This window comes from Bos grunniens, chromosome 3 (assembly GCF_055505025.1).
Source record: "Bos grunniens cultivar Pamir isolate PY7600 chromosome 3, Bosgru_T2T1.0, whole genome shotgun sequence".
Taxonomy (NCBI): domain Eukaryota; kingdom Metazoa; phylum Chordata; class Mammalia; order Artiodactyla; family Bovidae; genus Bos; species Bos grunniens.
In genome coordinates, this window is record NC_141167.1 from 55685207 (window position 1) to 55707187 (window position 21981).

Sequence of the window (21981 nt, forward strand, 5' to 3'; positions counted from 1 at the left end):
TTTTAAAGTTTTTTTATGTTAATTAAGTGTGTGGTGTGTGGGAATCTGGAGGTGTGGGTGATGTCCACGACATGTGACAGTGTCGCTCTGGGATGCGGGTGAGCCCTCTGACAGCGGGTCGCCCTGGGTCCTGCTGGGGCTGAGCTACTGGGCCTCAGGGGACAGGGCTTCACTGCAAGTCCAAAGTGTGTTGCCAGCAGTTGTATGTACTTTTGTATGTCCTTTGTATTGTCCTTTTGAATTCAGCATCTTAACACATTCCTGTCATCGTAACGTTCATGTTTGTATTTTTGAAAACTGAGCATAGTGAAAAACTTTTTGAATCATTTTTATTTTGGATTATAAAAACGGGGCAAATGCTATGAGGCATTTAATGCAATAAACATACATGTATACATGTGCACACACCCATTTAACAAAAAAAGAGAGATCCTTCAGTTCAGTTCAGTTCAGTTCATTTCAATTCAGTCGCTCCGTCATGTCGGACTCTTTGTGACCCCATGAATTGCACCACGCCAGGCCTCCCTGTCCATCACCAACTCCCGGAGTTCACTCAAAGTCATGTCCATCGAGTCGGCGATGCCATCCAGACATCTCATCCTCTGTCATCCCCTTCTCCTCCTGCCCCCAATCCCTCCCAGCATCAGAGTTTTTTCCAATGAGTCAACTCTTCACATGAGGTGGCCAAAGTACTGGAGTTTCAGCTTTAGCATCATTCCTTCTAAAGAACACCCAGGACTGATCTCCTCTAGAATGGACTGGTTGGATCTCCTTGCAGCCCAAGGAGAGATCCTTACTTATCTGATAAAAAGGTAAGTAAGCGGATATGAAATCTCATCCTAAAGAACAGAGGCTTCATCCAGTGATGTCTATGAGAGGGGTGATGAAAACAAGATACAGAATTTAAGGTTTTTCTAATGATATAAATATTTGCTTAGCTCTAAAGATGTCATCACATACATATTTCCATAATATTAGCTCCCTATAGTTGCTTTGAAAAATTATGAAAATTATCAACAAACTTGTGACAAATTATCAACAAACTTGGTGGCTTAAAATAATATACATTTATTATTTTCTTTTTATTTGATTCACGAGCAGCACATTTATTCCTAGGATATAAACCAAAAGAAACCTAATGTAGACCTTCACTTTTGTTTTCCTGTTTCATAGCCTCTCTGAATTATATCTGCTTTTCATTGATGATAATGTCCTCAGTAAACCAAGCATTTGGATGTTATTGAGTGGCATTTATTATTTTACAGTTCTGGAGATTAGAACTTGGAATTGAGTTTCTCCAGGCTAAAATGAAGGTTCACCAGGGCTGACTTCCTTCTACAAGGTCTAGGGGAGAGTCCATGTTCTTGCCTTTTTCAGTTTATAGGCTGCCTGCCTGCATATTGTGGCTCCTGGACTGCTTCCATTTCCAAAACCAGCAATGGGCAGGTGAGTATGTCTCATGTTGCATTGCTTCTGCCTCCATCTTTCATTTATAAGGAACCTTGTAATTACATGGGGCCCACTTGGATAATCCAGGATAATTTCCTCACGCCAAGGTTAGCTGATAGCTGTTAGCTGGTTAATTCTTCTCTCCATGTAACCTAACATATTCATGTATTCTAAAGATTAGGATGTGAGCATTTTGGGAGGACCATTATTCTGCCCACGACACATAATTTGTATACACTGATTGAACTGATTACTTTTTCAGTATCCTATTCCAATAGCACTGTCCTACAGCAATAATTATAATGATAATAACAGGTTATAGGCTAACTATATAAGAGATCAAAAGATCAAATAAAAAGTTATTATCACAGATCTTCTAAAAATGTTTAAGACATTGGCAGGTAGCTTATCTTTCTTGAGAAATGACTCAGCCAAGCAGCAGAAGGATTCATTTAGGTAACATTTTATTTGTTAGAGCAAGATTTGACAGACTTCATTTTAACAGCTGTAGAAATTAAGTTAAAATCACAACATTTGGTGTATTGGCATACTTTTACAGGTAAGTGCAGAACAATTACATATATTTTGAAATAAAATCCTTGCTTCTATATTTTAATTTGAAGATTGGAAGGTATAAGACTTACATTTTAGGAGATATGTTTTACTAGTGGAAAACTGTCAGAAAATATATTCTCTGTGGAAGTTTATACAGTCAGTTCTCAGTGATCTCTTTGTTATAAATAACATTTTTAATATGTACTTTTCTGAACAGAAAAAAATAGCAATTCACTTTATGAATACTTTCATATTTACAGTGCCCTTTTAAAAATAGTAAGTTAAAAGGGAATATTGCAATGTGAACTAATATTCTAAAATTAAAAGAAATAAAGAACTCCGATATATGAGTCTAATGAGATACAGTATTTTTCACTGCACTGAAAGGTTATGGAATAGAGCACTTCAGGTTTATATACATGATTTTTACATTTACAGGCATGAACAATATTATATTCTGACACATTTATGTACTACTGAATAAGCATTTGAAGTCACAATCTGTGAAATAAGTATAGAAAGAGCATATATTTCATTCTAATATTAACATAAAAACAGAACAGAAATGTTTAGTTTTTTTTGTGAAGTTTTGTGTTTTCTATTAGAATAGAAAATTGATGCAACAAGTACAAGTCTAAGTTGTTTCAGTAAAACTTTAAGTTCAGAACAACTCATGGAATTGTAAGATGTGTTTATTCAACTCTCATCTATTTTACAAAGTCTGCTCAAAATACATCTCATTGTTATAACATTCACTCTCTTTTTACTGTTTCATATTCTACCCCTTCATTTTCTTATGCTCTACTTTCTGTAACAGAGCTCATTACCAAGGTGATAGAGGACTAGTTTCAAAGGCAACACGAGTCACAATAATATCAAGCCAGTGGGTTTCCTTCAGGACAGTCATACATTTTTTTGTGTTAGAAAGAAAATCTTTCCTTGGGTGCAGTGATATCATTCTGAAAAACTAATTACTTTCCAAATATCTGCATTACTATTTTTGACACAGCTAAGTAAGTCATGTAGAAAAGCTTACTATAGCTATATGGTACATAATTGTATCCTGTATTATCTACAGTTCCTACACATTTATACATTGGCCATCCACAGCTGGGCATTTTTATTTCTGCATAACAATAACCATCCATAGTTCTGTTTACCTCAAACATCCAAAACAACAAGGGACATTTTTGAATAATCTATAATATTCTTCTTGGATCTAAAAAAAATAAAAAAAAATAAAATAAGAAATGTGAAACATAATTGCAACAATCACATCAAATTATTTTCAAATCACATTAAACTTATATTTGGTTTTATAAATTATTGTTGCTTTCTGATTATATGTCAGAATACACTCAACTGAATGTAAGCTGTATTATCTATATTCCTACTAGCAAGTTTTTAAAAGCACATTTTGCTATGAACAACAGGCGTTCTGATTATTTCAATGTTAAGATGTACTGCATTTAGGCAATAAGGGCACAAGTCATAAATTTATGAAAATGAGAATTTTTATCAATTTGTTCACTCATGCTACATACATATACTAGAACGTTGACAAGAATAGCAAATTCTTTACCTTTCTAGATAAGATACACAAGAATAAGAAGATGAACATCCCCTGGAAAGCATTGCTGACGGTGAAGAGATAAGCTGTCACCACCGATGCGTGTACAACATGGAGAACGCCAAAGATCCAGGTGGTACCAAGGAGGAAAAGGAGGGCAAGAGCTCCTCGGGCACAAGACCTGGAAGAAATTTGCAATGTTCCAGCTGAGAAAGCTATGAAGACTTAACACGTCCTCAAATCCCTTAAATTTTGTAGGAAGTTGGAATAACCCAGAAATCTTTGGTAAAGCCCAATGAGAATTCTGAAACTGATAAACTGTGCCATAGTTACATGGGACAGGCTAGCGTAAGTGCACTGTGGCTGAGACATGTGTCCAAATTCACGGCAGCATTATTAAAATCTGGTAGTTTTGAGAAATTTCCTTAATCTTAAGATATGCTCATCTGGTATACTACAGTATGTATGCTTTGATTTCAAAATTAATGTTGCAAGAACTCCTGGAGCTAAGACATATAGCTGTTAGGAAGCATTCTCCCTAAGAAACCTTGAAAAATATACCATGTGGATTTAGGTCAGCACATAGGCAGGACATCAAAGGAAGCGTCTGCTTTCCTTTTAGGCTCAGTAGAGAAGAACATGTAAGATATAAAACAACATTTTTGGGGGGGGGGTTTCCAATACAGTTACTTCAAAGTAAATTCATGTTAGAATGCTGATTTCTTAAACACACACACACACACACACATACACACAGGAACATACTCTCTTACATATTTTCAACTTACCGCCTTTGAGTTTTGGTAAAACATTCAATCCAGCTCACTGAGGACACTGCCTTGAAAATAAGGCAACTGATGCTTATTTTCTCATTCATTCTTAGTGCAATCATTCTTTACTGCAGAAGATATTTTTGCAGTGTACCACAGAAAATGAGTCATTTTCAACTTTATTAAAACCAGCAACTTACATGTTACTATGAATGGTGAAGAGTAAAAGAAAGTAATCAAACATTTGCTAAATTCTAACTATAAATCTTGTGCAAGATATTGAAACTAAAGAAGTGTTCCCAAGGGACCCAAACATCAGTTGTTTCTAATGTTCCCTACAGTACACTTCAGTTTTTCCTGAACAAACCGCTTTCAGGATCTCAATAAATCAGTTTTAAAGGGCAGGAGGTGAGGAAAAATCATGGCAGCATGCAAACTAGGAATCACAAGAAAGAAACAGAGCTACTAAGCTCTGAGAACTGCTTTGAGAAGATCTTAAGGCTGGCTTTTGTCTTAAAATGTAGTCATTATTCCCCCCCCCGCCAAAGGGGAGTATGTTCAAAAAAGATTACTTATCATTTGATCTGTGGTGATTACAGGCTTATTAAACATATTAAGTGCTATTAAGCAGTAAATATTTTAAATATGATGGGAGAAAATGTGAGAAAATAATTTAAAAACTGCCTTCCAAAAATTATCTGCACTTTAAGTTACTAAAGCTTTGAATTGCTAAAGAAAATACAATCGAAGAAATGCTTACCTTATGTTCTCATAGCAACTAACTTCTGGTTTCAACCCCGCAGTGTGACGAAAAACTTTGTATATGATAACTCCAAATGCCAAGAGATTAACCTGAGAAAATAATTTCAAGAGATAATTTTCATAACAAACTAGATACATATATGAAATAAACACATGGCAAAGATATAAAATAAATAGAAACCAGCAAACCATGGCATTTTTATGTATATTAAGAAGTACAAATCCTCTGGTAGACGTATGCAAACAAAGATGTGGTTGATCTTTACAATACCACTGAAAATTGTCAGTACAAGTCGTAGTACTACAATTCGCCAGACTGTATTAAGCACCTGTTCAAGGATTTCTTCAGATGTTACGATCATGTCTACAGATTGATGAATATCATCTTCTGCCAATAATATGGGTAATATACATATTAAGATAAATTTTGGTTTGAAAAACTTAATGAATATCTGAGAAATCAAATTTTTGTTCATTAAATTGAGTGCTATTTCTTTGAAAAGAAGTTTTAGTGATAATTCTGTCAATCCTTTGAAAATTTTAACTAGAAAAGAGAAATTTGAAAGGAAATTAGAAAAAAACACTAAGTTCTATCACTATAAAAAGTTTGAATAAATTTTGTTTTGTATGGTTCCTCTAGCTATCTCTCTTAATATTATGCTGAGATTTAATTTTCCTGAATTTAACCTCATAAACTTTCAAAAATGAATGTTTCAGTGAAATATGTTTGTTTGAAGACATGTACATTTTATGGATAAATATTTATATTCTATAATATATATTCCCAAGTATGGGTTATACAGAATGCACAGAATTTTTACCCCTTCTAAAATGACTTTATTATGAAAAACTTCCATTTCTTTTTTTTCCTTTTCTTGTATTCTTGGAGATTTATAAGACATATTTATAGTGTCAGAGGATTAATTGAGGGATATATTTTAAATGTACATTTATTTTAACAAAAGCATATTAATAATGTGAAATATTAAAATTATAAAAATAATTTGTAGATTAATCTTCTATTGAATATATTTTATTAACCCAAACAGATTTTTCAAAAGCATTTTATAACAGCAGTAGCAAAGTGCAGTATTTTAATTTTTGGCTAATTCTTATACTAGTATTTCAGAAACTTAGAGAAAAATTATGTTTTTTCTTCCATATTCTAAAAATTTTACATCAGGCCAGTTCAGTTCAGTTCAGTCGCTCAGTTGTGTCCGACTCTTTGCAACCCCATGAATCGCAGCACGCCAGGCCTCCCTGTCCATCACCAACTCCCAGAGTTCACCCAGACCCACGTCCACTGAGTCAGTGATGCCATCCAGCCATCTCATCCTCCGTTGTCCCCTTCTCCTCTTGCCCCCAATCCCTCCCAGCATCAGAGTCTTTTCCAATGAGTCAACTCTTCGCATGAGGTGGCCAAAGTACTGGAGTTTCAGCTTTAGCATCATTTCTTCCAAAGAAATCCCAGGGCTGATCTCCTTCAGAATGGACTGGTTAGATCTCCTTGCAGTCCAAGGGACTCTCAAGAGTCTTCTCCAACACCACAGTTCAAAAGCATCAATTCTTCGGCGCTCAGCCTTCTTCACAGTCCAACTCTCACATCCATACATGACCACAGGAAAAACCACAGCCTTGACTAGACGGACATTTGTTGGCAAAGCAATGTCTGTGCTTTTGAATATGCTATCTAGGTTGGTCATAACTTTCCTTCCAAGGAGTAAGCGTCTTTTAATTTCATGGCTGCAGTCACCATCTGCAGTGATTTTGGAGCTCCCAAAAATAAAGTCTGACACTGTTTCCACTGTTTCCCCATCTATTTCCCATGAAGTGATGGGACTGGATGCCATGATCTTTGTTTTCTGAATGTTGAGCTTTAAGCCAACTTTTTCACTCCCCACTTTCACTTTCCTTAAGAGGCTTTTTAGTTCCTCTTCACTTTCTGCCATAAGGGTGGTGTCATCTGCATATATGAGGTTATTGATATTTCTCCCGGCAATCTTAATTCCAGCTTGTGTTTCTTCTAGTCCAGCGTTTCTCATGACGTACTCTGCATATAAGTTAAATAAGCAGGGTGATAATATACAGCCTTGACGTACTCCTTTTCCTATTTGGAACCAGTCTGTTGTTCCATGTCCAGTTCTAACTGTTGCTTCCTGACCTGCATACAGATTTCTCAAGACGCAGGTCAGGTGGTCTGGTATTCCCATCTCTTCCAGAAAATTTTACATAGCTTTTGAAAATCATAGGGGTTTCCTTGAAGGCTCAGCTGTAAAGAATCCACCTGCAATGCAGGAGCCACAGGAAGATCTCCTGGAGGAGGAAATGGCAACCCACTCCAGCATTCTTGTCTGGAAAATCTCATGGACAGAGGAGGTGGCAGGGTACAGTCCGAAGGGTCAGAAAGAGCAGGACAAAACTGAGCAACTGAGCACACACACACAGCACTGAAAATGGTATTTATTAGTTACTGTTACAAAAGCAGTATAAAATAATAGATCAGCTAATTTCATATTGTCATGTCTCCAGGGAGAGGTTCTTGAGACAAAGTCTTAAGAGGAATATGGATCTAGTCCCTTCTCCTGCTTCCAAATATTTACTGCTTCAAATTATATGATTAATAAACTCTTATTAAGTAAGGAGCCCATACAAATAAAAGAATTCAGCAATTGTAGAGGAGAGATAAAATATATTTAAATTGATTCAGTTGACAAGTTTCACTCTGTTACATACTCAAACAACTAAATTGAATGACAGTTTAATAATATTTGATTTCATAAATAGTCTTTGCTACTTATGAAAGAGAGATGTTTAGTATTTTCTAGGTTTCTATAGCTACAGCTTCTTTAAATAAATTTGGGAACAGTTGTACTTAATTTTATAAATATTTTTAAAATAAGAAACTGTATTAAAATTTGGTTAGTATAAATAATATACTCAAAATATTATTGGTTTGAAAATCTTCAGAGAATTTTATGTGGTGTTTATATTGAACTTATCTCAACAAAAGAAGAGTTGTAAGATAAAATAACATTAAATTTTAAAATGATTGTTCACTAATGCATAAATTTTCCAAGTTAGCGGTTAACATTTATAATCTTTATTAGAGTTTTTTAAAATTCTAATTTGGATAACACATGTTTGAAACACAGTTGCTCTTATGGTTTCTCAGAAATGCATATGCATTTTGGATATGCTTTTACATCATATGCTAAAATAATGAAGAATAAAATGGAACATTCTCTATGGGTGATCTAGTTCTGGAAAGTACATGTTTTCTACATAAAAGGGAAAATGTTTACACATAAAATAGGTGCTGCTATAGAAACAGGAGACTGATTCTTAGTCCATAAACATATTTTCCCAATTGTAAGATAAAACAGCTTAAAGCCTTTTTATCAAAAAAGTGTTATGGTTTTATGCAATGAAAACAATCAGAAATATATTGTATTATTCACATTTGATGACACTACCAGTTGCTCAGTGGTAAAAAATCTGCCTGCCAATATAGGAGAAACTGGAGATGTAGCGTCAATCCCTGAGTTGGAAAGACTCCCTGCAGGAGGAAATGACAACCCACTCCAGTGTTCTTGTCTGGGAAATCCCATGGACAGAAGATCCTGGCGGGCTATAGTCCATGGGGTCTCATAAGAGTAGAACACAACTTAGCGACTAATCAACAATGCAAGTATATGGAGCATTTTATTTGCATGTATTTGAAACATCTTATAAAGGGTCCACTAAGTGTCTGGTATAGTGGTGAGGGCTGGCTACATTTAGCATTTAAACCAGAACTTGATCAGAAATGAGGGAGAAAGGCATTTCATGATGGAAAATGGCATTTTTAAAAAGCCATGAGACTTAAAAGAGTCAAGAATGTGGAATGTCTTTAAGGAAAACAAAGGGAGGAGTAGCAGGAGGCAAGATAGAAAGAGATGAAGAGTACTTAGATTTTATCTTGAATGCGAAGTTTTTTTATTCTTGCACTCAAGAATCACTTATGCACTATAGTCCCTTTCCAAAAGAAACTTGCAGTATAATGGGGGAGATGGCCAGTCAACAGGCATGTACAATTCTATTCAGGAAGTGCCATGCAGTTGTCTGCAGAGTAGAGAAGGACACAGGGATGACTCTAATGTATGATTTCTAGGCCAGTCTTGAGTGACCAAAGGAGTACAACACAGAGGAAATAAGTGATTTGTCTGGATCTCAGTCACTGGACCTATCTACATATACTTCCTTGCTCAGACTCAGTGGATTCAAATAAGATCCTTAGGCTCTATCTGACTTTTTCACTTGGAAATCCAATGGACATAATTAATTAAAATGTCAAAAATTAAACTACTGTTCTCCTACAGAATCTATTTTTGCTGTAAACTTTACCAACTTATATCTTGTTTTCTAGCAGTAATCAAGTTTATTCATCAACAAACCTTTCATCTTTACCTTCAAAACATATTTGGAATATGACCACCACATAACGTCTTTACATTTCCTTCCTGGACGAGGACACTGTCATGCCTCTCCTGGGCTAAAGCTTCCTAATTAGTCTCTCTGCTTGCGTCCTTGCCTTCCTACAGTCTTTTCTCGTTATAGCAGAAAGGTTGACCTTTTAAAATGTAAGTCAGATCATTTCTTTAGTCTGAACCTTCCCATAGCTTCCTATTTGAGTTAAACCTGAAAATCTCCCAACAAGGTCTGAAATGATATATTTCTTCCTTCAAATTCTACTTCTCTCTGCTTTGATCAGTTCACTCCACTCACACTGGGTTCTCTGTTCTTCCTCCAGCACACAAAGCATGCCTTCAGGTCACTGTCCTCGCAGGACCCTTAGATATCCCCTTAGCTCATTACCTCACCACCTCTGTTTAACGCTGCTTACCTACCTACAGACTCCCAGGGTAGCTTTGTGAAAAACTGAAACCCAAATGATAAAATCAAATCTGAGTTCAACTGCATGGAAATGCAGAGCATGATGGTATTTTTTACTGTTTTGGACAGTGCAAATTCTGTATGTCGACATGTTCTTCCCTGGCTTTCATCAGTAGAAAACTGACAAAAACTTTCCTTAACTAAACTATAGTCAAGTTTCTCTGAGCCCTCTTCTCATTCAGGCCTTGGCCCTGGGCTTCAGTGCCATTTCTGCAATGTCTAGTTTTAGCAGGAATTCTGGTGAGTCAGCTTACAGAGGATTCCCCCACCCCCCCTTGATATGTGATCACTTTCAACATTTAATCAAATTTTTCATCTCCCATCATTGATATCTGATCACCCTGGCCTGCCATCCAGCAAGAAAGCTCTTAAAATAAGTTTAGCAAGAATTCTCCCTACACTTGATGTCTTGGTAATTTTCCATTCACAACCCCCACACATAACCTGTTCTTAGGCTATAAATCCCCGGTTGTTCTTAGAGTATTCAGAGTTGTTCTTAATCCCTTCTATTTTGATAGTTTTGACACGTATCACAATAGTCTTGAATGAAGTCTTACTTACCATTTTAACAAGTGTCAGAATATCTTTTTCCTTGACAAAACTCAAAGCCAAATCCAAGGTCATATTATAATTTTCAGCAAATTTGGGGTAACTGGAAAAACCTACATTTACTCCTTTTACACTGCCTCATTCTCTCTTTATTCATAAATACATAAACTACTTTACATTCTTTTTCTAATAGAGTTAAGAGTTAGTATCACCTAAAGGCACATGCTATGGTTTTTCCAGTAGTCATGTATGGATGTGAGAGTTGGACTGTGAAGAAGGCTGAGTGCTGAAGAACTGATGCTTTTGAACTGTGGTGTTGGAGAAGACTCTTGAGAGTCCCTTGGACTGCAAGGAGATCCAACCAGTCCATTCTGAAGAAGATCAGCCCTGGGTGTTCTTTGGAAGGAATGATGCTAAAGCTGAAACTCCAGTACTTTGGCCACCTCATGCGAAGAATTGACTCATTGGAAAAGACTCTGATGCTGGGAGGGATTGGGGGCAGGAGGAGAAGGGGATGACAGAGGATGAGATGGCTGGATGGCATCACTGACTCGATGTACATGGGTTTGAGTGAACTCTGGGAGTTGGTGATGGACAGGGAGGCCTGGCGTGCTGCGATTCATGGGGTTGCAAAGAGTTGGACACGACTGAGTGACTGAACTGAACTGAAAGGCACATGACTTCATTTACTAAGAGGTGGAAATTAAGTTGAAACTCTTTGCACTTTACATGGTCTAGAAAGTATCTTCAGGGAGGGAATATTTTGTTAAATAAGCATGAACAGTGTGAGATATGATAAAAACAAAACTCAGAACAAGATTATATAGAATTAAAAAAAACATTTCTAATAACAAGAAATAGTTTGCAATTATTCCAGAAGTAATTATTTTGAAAATTTATAAATATCTATATTTTAGATTAAATAATTGGAAAGATACTATTAACACTGTCAATAATAACAAACTTGAATGCTTCAGTAAAGCTTTAAAATATAATGTGTTGTTCTTAGTCACTCAGTGGTGTCTGACTCTTTGCGACCCCATGGATTATAGCCTACCAGGCTCCTCTGTCCATGGGGATTCTCCAGGCAAGGATACTGGAGTGGGTTGCCATGCCCTCCTCCAGGGGATCTTTCAACTCAGGGATGGAACCCAGGTCTCCTGCATTGCAGGCAGATTCTTTACCATCTGAGCCACCAGGCAAGTCTTTAAAATATAATGGAAATAATTACTATTAATCTTAATTAGGGAAATAGACCCTTTACAATGATTCACACTTTTGCTCATTACTGTTTACCGATGTGTGCTGATTTTAAGAGCTGTTGTTCCTTTATTATTTATCTCTAATGATCGCATCACAAAAGCAAAGGGCCTAATTAATGACTTTCAAGTTAACAGTCATTCATTATCATTTCTGTCTCAATTTTTAAAATACAGTTTTAATTTATCAACCAGGAGTCCACAATACTTTTCTAGGATAAACAAAACAAGGACAGTACCTGGTAAATATAAGATCTCTGAAATTCACTGCTGTACTTTAGAATACAGAGTACAGAAGAGAATAAAAATAGCTGTGGAAAAAAATCTTTCAAAATAATTTCCTTTGCTTCATCTTAAGTGATATTTATCTATACGGATATCTGTTTCTTCACTTTATTGATACATGCAATTACTTTAAAGTTTGGCACACACACTCTGATGTTTGACAGAGAGCATTAAAATTTTTTAAGTGGGTTAGGTTTTTTTTAAACTAGAAATTTAAATAGATGGGTTGGTGAGAGAGCAGCTGCTAATTCTTAAAGATTAAGGCTAACAGGGTACATTCAATCCAAGAGCTTCAAACTCAGACTTCAAAATGAAGCATCCCAATCAGTCATTTTTTCCCTTTCTTGTCTTTTTCTCAATAATTGATGAAGCCATCTATATGCTGATGTCAGATCTCACCAGAAAAAATGAGAAAATTTTTCTTACAGCACTTTTAGACCCATGCTTTAATTTTTCACATATATCAAATGCGATTTGGTTCATTTAAGAATGTGTCATGATCACAACCATAATATCCTTTCAAATAGTTTTATTACCTTTAAATTAACTGGCCTAGAACAAAACTACTTCTGCCATGGACAAAAGGTGGTTTTTACTGGCTTACCAAGAGGCTATAAAAAAAGAAGACCCATTCTCAATCCTTAGGCCACTGCAGAGATGGCTGAGTAGTTCTTAATTTAAGCTTTAAAATGAAAAGATAATCTATTAATTAAAAAAATCTATTAGCTAGATTGGAATTAAGTGCTGAGAGTTTGACCTTCTGTCTGATTTTCTTTAAAAACAATATTTGGAATTGCTCTTTTACATGCCTGGCAGTGGGGTGGTTTAGTTGCTAATTCATGTCCGAATCTTGTGACCCCATGGACTGTAGCCTGGCAGGCTCCTCTGTCCATGGGATTCTCTAGGCAAGAATACTGGAGTGGGTTGCCATTTCCTTCTATAGGGTATATCTTCCTGACCCAGGAATCAAATCCAGGTCTCTGGTATTGCAAGTAGATTCTTCACCGACTGAGCTATGAGGGAAGCTCATGCCTTAATTACATGCCTTAGTTTACATGCCTTAGTTACAGGATATTCACATAGTACTGAGTTACATTATAAGTGGAATAATATGCCCCTCCAAAAAAAATGTCTACACCCTAACATCTGGAACCCTATGAGTACAGCAAAAGGGATTTTATAGATAGAATTAAGGATATAGACTTTAGGATAAGAAAGTTATCCTGGATCAAAAAGGGCTCAATGTCAATATGTGAGCCCTTAACCACAGAGGAAGGCAAAAGAGATTCAGCAGAGAGATGCTGCAGAAGGCAGGAGAGATGGGGCAGAAGTGAAGGTCAGAAGCAGAGAAGACCAAGTGGGCCATGAGGCAGGAAACGAGGGAGCCTCCACAAATGGAGTCTGCCGCTGCTGAGTCGCTGCAGTCGTGTCCGACTCTGTGCGACCCCATAGACGGCAGCCACCAGGCTCCCCCGTCCCTGGGGTTCTCCAGGCAAGAACACTGGAGTGGGGTGCCATTTCCTTCTCCAATGCATGAAAGTGAAAAGGGAAAGTGAAGTCGCTCAGTCGTGTCTGACTCTGTGCGACCCCATGAACTGCAGCCTTCCAGGCTCCTCCATCCATGGGATTTTACAGGCAAGACTGGAGTGGGTTGCCATTGCCTTCTCCAAAATGAAGTCTGACATCTGTCCAAAAGTCAGCAAAGAAATCAAATCGCAGGAAACTGAATTTGGCAAAAAATCTGCATAAGCACAGAAATAAATTCTCCCCCAAAGTTTCCAGAATGGCTTTTTCATTGTTTTTAGCCCAGTGAGTCTCTAAGCAGAGGAGTCAGTTGAGCCTTGCTGTATGCAGACCTCTGACCTCCCCTACTGTGAACTCACGGATTTGTGGCCAATAAGTTTGTCATAATTTGTTATTACAGCAGTAGTAAAGCACCCTGTGTTACTTTACTATCACTGATTACCTTGGTATCGATATCAAACCCCACATAGTTACAGTATTTCTTATTTTTAAAATAAACATTTTAAATCCAGCTTAAAACAAATGCTAATGTATCAATAACTCATATTTATTATTGATGTTCTAGATATTTTGTGGGTAGTCAATTATACGAAAACATTTATTATTTGTGAAATCTGTTTCTGTGTTTCCTAAAGTAAAAAGATCAAGCCAAGTTATAACTTGTAAATGACTTCCTTTTCAGCAAATCGTAAATGCAGTCTATACTTTCAAATACTTGTCACATTTTCTTCATTATAACATTAATACCTACCTTTATAGGTCTTTCTCACAGTGTTGCCAGATTAGTAAATAAAAATATAGGATGCCAGTTAAATTTGAATTTCAGAAAAATGACAATGTAATTTTTTAGTGTTAAGTGTATTCCATACAACATTGAGAACATACTTAAAAAATAATTTGTTGTTTATCTGAAAGTCAAAGCACACAAGCATTCTGTGATTTGTATGACAATTCTCATTTCATAGCTTCCAAATTATTCTCTCGTCTCATCTTTTTTATAATCTGAGGACACTGACTTCATAGTAGAAAACCCCAAGGACCTTATCGTCTCAATGAAGGCTGATCTATAATTGTTTGAAAAGAGATCTCAAATGAAGAGGGGGTGAATTTTCAGATATTGCAAACCATTGTGGAACCTGAACATGTGTGAATGTACTGAGACTGATAAAATACCCTGAAGGCATATAGTGGCTGAAAGCACATTTAAAAGGTTTGAGCCCAGTAAAGAATACACCCAGGCTTGGCAGAACTCCCCCTGGAAACCCCAAGATCTGCGTGATGAAGCTGTGCCAGGAAGCAATTGATTGGGCTAGCACCTGTTAAAACCCTTTTGCTAATAAAGTGATAGTTATAAGACAAGCTGAACCCTGCAACCTTTAGTGCAGTGCAGCAATGTATACACCTGAACACACCTCTCCTCAAGCAACAAAATACAAAGAAACTATGTGGGACTAAAATTAAGTGTGGCCGATTCTGGACAAAAGATACAGAGAGACCAATAAACTCAACTATCACTTTTGAAGAACCTGGAGCAAAAGCAGGGCTCAGGAGCAAAAGCAGGATACTGCACATGCCCCCTGCACACACCACCACCTAAGTGGTAGGCAAGCCACCTAAGCCATCCTTGTGGCCCGAACCCTGAACACATCCCTACCCTCACCCCATATATGGAACAAGTTCATCCCCTCAGGGAGCAGGCAAGCAAGGGGACCTGTTGTTTGTTCTCGACCCCCCCACTCCTACCTGCACCCCACCCCCCACCCCTCCTACCCGCACCCCACCTCCCCCACCCCCTGCTGCAGCAGGGTCTCCAATAAAGCTTTGTCTGAATTTCTTGTCTGATCTGTGATCAATTTCTACTGATTAAGGAGGCCAAGAACCCTGGTCAGTAATAGTTAGAAACGAAATTTTCAAAGTTTAGATGGGAAATTGCATTAGTATAAACTTAGAGGAAACACAGAAATTGTGATGCCACTGAGTTTGTTGATCTTTTATTAGAACTGTGGAGTGGACTAACTTTTCCCCTACATACAGCCTCATGACACTGCTAGGAGGCATTTCTTTCCCAACATCACAAGCCTCATCTTTTTAAAATATTCCCTAGGCTCAGTATTGAGCAGGTTTGGGAATATCTAGAATGTCCTCTCCTGAGGCTATGCCTGGCACATGAGAGAGTAGACTATGGAGAAATGGGAGTGTAGTTTGTAAGTATAGGAAAAGAATATTCAGTAATCTGAAATATACTGAAACATTTGCAAGAATCTGAAAATACAATAGATTTAAGTAGGTTTTAAATATCTGAAGAGGAGAGTATCCCTCATAGATTATTCTGGGATATTAACAGTATATTAATGGACATGAACTTGAGCAAACTCCAGGAGATAGTGGAGGACAGGGAAGCCAGCCAGACCTGCTGAAGTTCACAGGGTTGCAAAGAGTCGGAACAACATTAACAATATTAACATTAACATTAATATTAACATTAACATTAACAATATTCCTGATACTTGACTAATTTCGTAAGGTTTACGCTTTAAAACACAGCAATTCTCTCCCAACAGGCCTTTACTTCTTGGGTATACAACTGGATGAATAGTTTCTACCATTTTTCATATACTCAATATCTAAAACAGAGACTCAAATCATTAAAAAAAATACTAATATTTATTGTTTTCTATGTGCCAGACACACTATTCTCAGCCTTCTTTATTTATTCATTTATTTAACCCTCACATGAACTTTATAGGATAAGTATTTATTCCTCTTAATATTATTATTACAGAGAGTCCTTCATTTTTGATTTAGGATTTCTCAACTTTACAGTGGTGGGAAAGTGATATGCATTCAGTAGAAACTGTATTTCAAATTTTAAATTTTGATTTTTGCCAGTCTTGTTATATGTGGTATGGTACTCTCTTGATGCGGGGTCGGGGGGCAGCGAGCCTCAACTCCCAGTCAGCCCCAGGGTCACAAGGATAAACAACCAGACACTGACAAATATCTGTACCCATACAACCACTCTGTTTTTCTCTTTCAGTATTCAAAAAATTACACGAGATACTCAATCCTTTCTTACACAACAGGCTTTGTGTTGAAAGATTTGCCCAACTTTAGGCTTACATAGTAGTTCTGAGCATGTTTAAGGTAGGCTAGGCTTAGCTATCAGAGAAGGCAATGGCGCCCCACTCCAGTAGTCTTGCCTGGAAAATCCCATGGACTAAGGAGCCTGGTAGGCTGCAGTCCATGGGGTCGAGAACAGTTGGACACGACTGAACGACTTTGCTTTCACTTTTCACTTTCATGCGTTGCAGAAGGAAATGGTAACCCACTTCAGTGTTCTTGCCCGGAGAATCCCAGGGATGGGGGAGCCTGGTGGGCTGCCGTCTATGGGGTCGCACAGAGTTGGACACGACTGAAGCAACTTAGCAGCAGGCTTAGCTATGATGTTCGTAAAGTTAGCATTTCTACATGCATCTAATACATGGGGTTTAGTCGAGCCATAACCCCACTGTAAGTTGAATAAGATCTGTATCATTACATGTATTTCACGTTTATGTCAACAGAGGCATAGGGAAGTTAAATGACTGGCTCAAAGTGAAACAGGATGTAGCAGAGTCAAGATTCATACCTAGTAGACAAATTCTACAGTTAATGCTCTTGAGAACTCTGGAAAACTACCAAACTATAGATCAAGGATAAAGAGAAGTTAAATTGACATCTAAAAGTTCAAGAATTTAACTGTTCAGATGTTTATTTTTGGCTGCTAACAGTAACTTTATTTTAGAAATGGTTAAAGTGGAAAACATTAATGAGTAGCGATTTGGTTAGCTATTTGACATTAGTATTCATTGAACTTAGTAAGTCACCAGTGACACTGAAAACGATGTAGTGTTTTATGCCAATGAACCCCTAATGGAGACACATGCATTCTTGATCTCTGTAGTCAAGTTTTTCCTGTGCTGATGAACAATAGAGCTCTATATCCTTTAGAGTTCAAGTGTGGTTACTGGGTTCATGTCAGTGGTCTTATGCGGAATATAAAAATAATCTATTACTACATAGGAAGAACACATTAGAGTTCTTACTGATATTTTTCCAAGGAAAAATTAAAATTTACTACTTAAAATATAGAGGACACTGATGCCATCGCTTTTCTACATCACTTATTCACACATCAAATAAAAGCCGTTTGGAAAAAAATTTTAAATATATATATATACAAGCCATTTGGAGAGACAGGTGACTGTTACTAGAGATAGAGAAGTCCTCCCCTCCTCCCCCAACCCTTTGTTATCTTTGAACCTCCTGCAGGGTATAGTACATGAGCCTGCCAAGCGGATTTCCAGATCATATCACATAGTTTAATAAAGTAGCCCTGCCAAGTGGCTCAGTGGTAAATAATCTGCCTGCCAATGCAGGAGACCCAAGAGATGTGGATTCGATTCCTGGGTTGGGAAGGTACCCTGGAGAAGGAAATAGCAACCTGCTCCAGTGTTCTTGCCTGGAAAATTTCCTGGATAGGGAAGTCTGGCAGGGTAACTTCCATGGGGTTGCAAGGAGGCCAACACGACTGAGTACAGCAATAACATGAAAAAGTAAGACCTAAAGTCTCCAAGTGTACTTTGGATTAAAATTAATACTGGTAAGTATACACGAAGAAGAAAGTGACACAACTGACTTTTCTTCCTACTCCTACACTGAGTTATCTGCCAGACAAGTTGCAAGTCCTTATAAATCGATCAAGTTAAATCCACAAATAGATTCAAATTCTAGTTCTCGCTTTTATTTATTTAATTTCTTGTGCTGTACTTTCCTTGTCTGTAAAATATGGATAATATTAGTACTTATTTCACAGGGTTTTTGCATGTATTAAATTACATAATAAAGTACTTGGAATAATTAGTTCAATATAAATGTTCCAAACAAACATCAATCATCACTAATAGTTATTAAATCATATGGCAAGATGTTCTTTCAAATTGTCTCAAATATTTGAAGTGTCTAACAATAAATAGAGTGTATATTTATTAACAATTGGATAGACATTATTTTGTGTCATAGACTCACTGGACCTGTAAATAGCACCTTAAAATTTCAGAACTTATATCTGTCGGTCTTTATTTTAGGCAATATCTCTTCAATGTAAAATATAGATCCCTTTTTCCACTGTCAGGATTTTCCTCTAAAATAATATCAGCAAAATAAATACTTGAATAGGTTTAATTCAACAATAAGTTAATTCTTTATTGTTCATCTAAACAATTTCTCATTTTTATGAAAACTTCTTTAGGGTAGAATTGAAATTTCAGGGTCAAAAATCTGATTATCTTTAAAATTTTTATAGAAAAGGAAAGAGTATGTATTTCAAAGAGCAATAAATAAAAATAATTATTAGATACATTAATATAAGAAGAATATTCTTAATAAATCTAATATGATATTCTGGGATATTTTATGGGAGAGGATAGTTATCTTTTCTTACATTGGTCTAACATAGAAGAGGGATAAGCAAACTTTTTCTATCAAAGGCCAGACAGTAAATAATTTAAACTTTGAGGACTCTATCACAACTGTGATGGTCTCTATCACAAATAAATTCTTCATACCATTAAAACAGCCTTAGACAATATGCAAACAAATGAATGTGTCTATATTGCAAAAAATGTTTATTTATTAAAACAGGCTGTGACTATTGTGGGCTTCCCTGGTGGCTCAGATGGTAAAGAATCCGCCTGAATGTCGGAAGACCTGGGTTCCATCCCTAGGTTGGGAAGATCCCCTGGAGAAGGGCATGGTAACCCACTGTAGTATTCTTGCCTGGAGAATCCCCATGGACGGAGGAGTCTGCTGGGCTACAGTCCATGGGGTCAGAAAGAGTTGAACATGACTGAGAAACTAAGCACAGTGGTTTAGAATAAGATCCATAAAGATAAAGACTTTTTAATATTTTATTCACTGATGTATTCCCAAGGGATAGTACAAAGTGTGACATATATTAATAAAAGATGCTCAACAAGCATTTGTTGCATAACTAAGAGGATGAAGGGTGGTATACCCCAATCTCAGGTACCTTTAATGGTTTATGTAAAGGAACATTCAACTATTAAATTGACTGCTGCTACTGCTGCTGCTAAGTCGCTTCAGTCGTGTCCGACTCTGTTCGACCCCATAGACTGCAGCCCACCAGGCTCCACCCTCCCTGGGATTCTCCAGGCAAGAACACTGGAGTGGGCTGCCATTTCCTTCTCCAATGCATGAAGGTGAAAAGTGAAAGCGCAGTCGCTCAGTCATGTCCGACTCCCAGCGACCCCATGGACTGCAGCCTACCGGGCTCCTCCATCCATGGGATTTTCCAGGCAAGAGTACTGGAGTGGGGTGCCATCGCCTTCTTCGATAAAATTGACTAAACATTTTTAAATCTAAATTTTGTTTCATCTCACATTCTGGCAATTTTGACAAACAATATCATTATAAATCTATTGTCTGTAGGTAGATATACTAATGGAAACTGAAATAGTTAGCAAAATGAAATGACCCTCTAGGAATAATTTTGAAAAAAAAAAAAAAAAACTAAAGAATGAAGTTGCACCCCCTTTGTTTTATGAATGGATGCCTCAGGATATATGCAACATTTTGCATCTAATAGAAACCACAGACTCATGGACTTTATGATATGTATTCATTAATCAGACCTGGGCACACAAGCAGGCCACACAAAAGTTTGAATCAACAAGTGGGCAGAATACTGCCTCATTAGGAAAACATCTTCCCACATCCCCTGAGGTAATAGTTAAATAATTGCTCTATTTTATTATGGCTAAAATCCCACAGCAATATATGATCATAAATTAAAAAATATTTGCACTTCATATTTTTAACATTTCCACTAGGAATATTTTAATAGCTAGATTTTTTCAATGTTTAAAAGAATAACTTACTAGTCTCCAAACAGAATTAAAAGGTGAAGAGAGCTAGAAATTTATAAACATGAATGATAAAGTGATCTCTGTGGGTGTAAGTGAATTTCAAGAGCTTATTTTTATGGTTGGTTTCAACTGTAGATGTTTATAAGCCATAGAAAGATGCCAGGAAGGGAACAAAGGTGAAGGAGGAAAACTATATGTGAAGAGTATTTACAACAATTATTCGATTTAATGTGACAATGAAAACTGAGTAATGAAATTTCTTTTGTTAAGATATAAGCAAGGAAAAATGTTCTTTGTATATATTTGCTGTTCAAAATGAGGATAGAGGTTATTAACAGTTAAAAAATTATACAAACATATAATCATTCAACTGTTAATTAGCATCTAAGATACAACTTGAACAATTAAATTAAAAGATATTGCTAAGGTTATCACCAATATAAAAGGTAAAAGGAGAAGAAGGACATAAGATTGTCCCCCAAATTATTGATACTTTTCCAAAACTTTAAAGAATTTTTTTATCATTTTAATATCCTTTCTTTCTTTTTACAGTAACTCTGTCTATAGAGTTGGCCTCATCATCCTCATGTACATATTAGAAATCCTGGGCATAAAGAGGACACCAAATATGTGCTTTTTACTAATCATCCTGCTTTGAAAAACTCTGACATTATTTGGCTAGGAACTCATTTTATTCAGTTAAACTGAAAACGCCAATGATGGTAGATAGATAGATATAGCAATTTGCCTAAGGTGAAAAGAAAGTAAAAAAGAATGAAATGATGCTATTTGCAGCAATATACTAAGCGAAGTAAACCAGACAGACAAATATATGATAGAAATTATGTGATGTGGACTCTAAAAAAGATACAAATGAACTTACTTACAAACAGCAAAAGATACACATTGAAAACAAATTTATGGATAGAGGAGAGATAAATTAGGAGGTTTAACATATACACACTACTATATATAAGACAGATAATCAACAAGGGCCTACTACATAGGGCAGGGAGCTATTATTTTGTGACAACCTAGAAGGGAAAAGAAACTGAATATATACATATGTGTGTGTGTGTAACTGAATCACTGTGCTGTACACCTGAAACTAACACGGCATGTAAATCAACTATATTTCAATTAAAAAAGTGATATAATGAATGCTTCACATGTTATCTCTTCTGAGACATTCTTTCCAAAATAACTCATTTCCATGATGATGATTTCTTTCTTTAAATTGCCTTTGGGGAAAAGAATGAACATTTTTGACTAACTACTGCACTTGGTGCATTATTTATTCATCCAATTGCATTACTTGAGTGTGTGTGTGCTCAGTTGCTCAGTTGTGTCCGACTCTTTCAACCCTATGGATTATAGCCTTCTTGGAAAACCTCAAGGAT

General features: G+C 36.6%; 1 protein-coding gene across 9 annotated transcripts in view; it reads right to left on the reverse strand.

Moving 5' to 3' along the window:
* Positions 1 to 1896: 1896 nt before the first annotated feature.
* The window catches only part of ADGRL4 (adhesion G protein-coupled receptor L4), a 144449-nt gene continuing 124364 nt past the window's right edge, over positions 1897 to 21981 (reverse strand). For all 9 annotated transcript variants that reach the window (XM_086390766.1, XM_086390764.1, XM_086390762.1 and 6 more), the window contains 3 exons: positions 5105 to 5196; positions 3587 to 3755; positions 1897 to 3223 (listed from right to left, as the gene is read on the reverse strand). In XM_086390766.1, the coding sequence (XP_086246892.1) occupies positions 3161 to 3223; positions 3587 to 3755; positions 5105 to 5196 (324 nt within the window). In that variant the 3' untranslated portion in view covers positions 1897 to 3160. The remainder of the gene's footprint in view (positions 3224 to 3586; positions 3756 to 5104; positions 5197 to 21981) is intronic.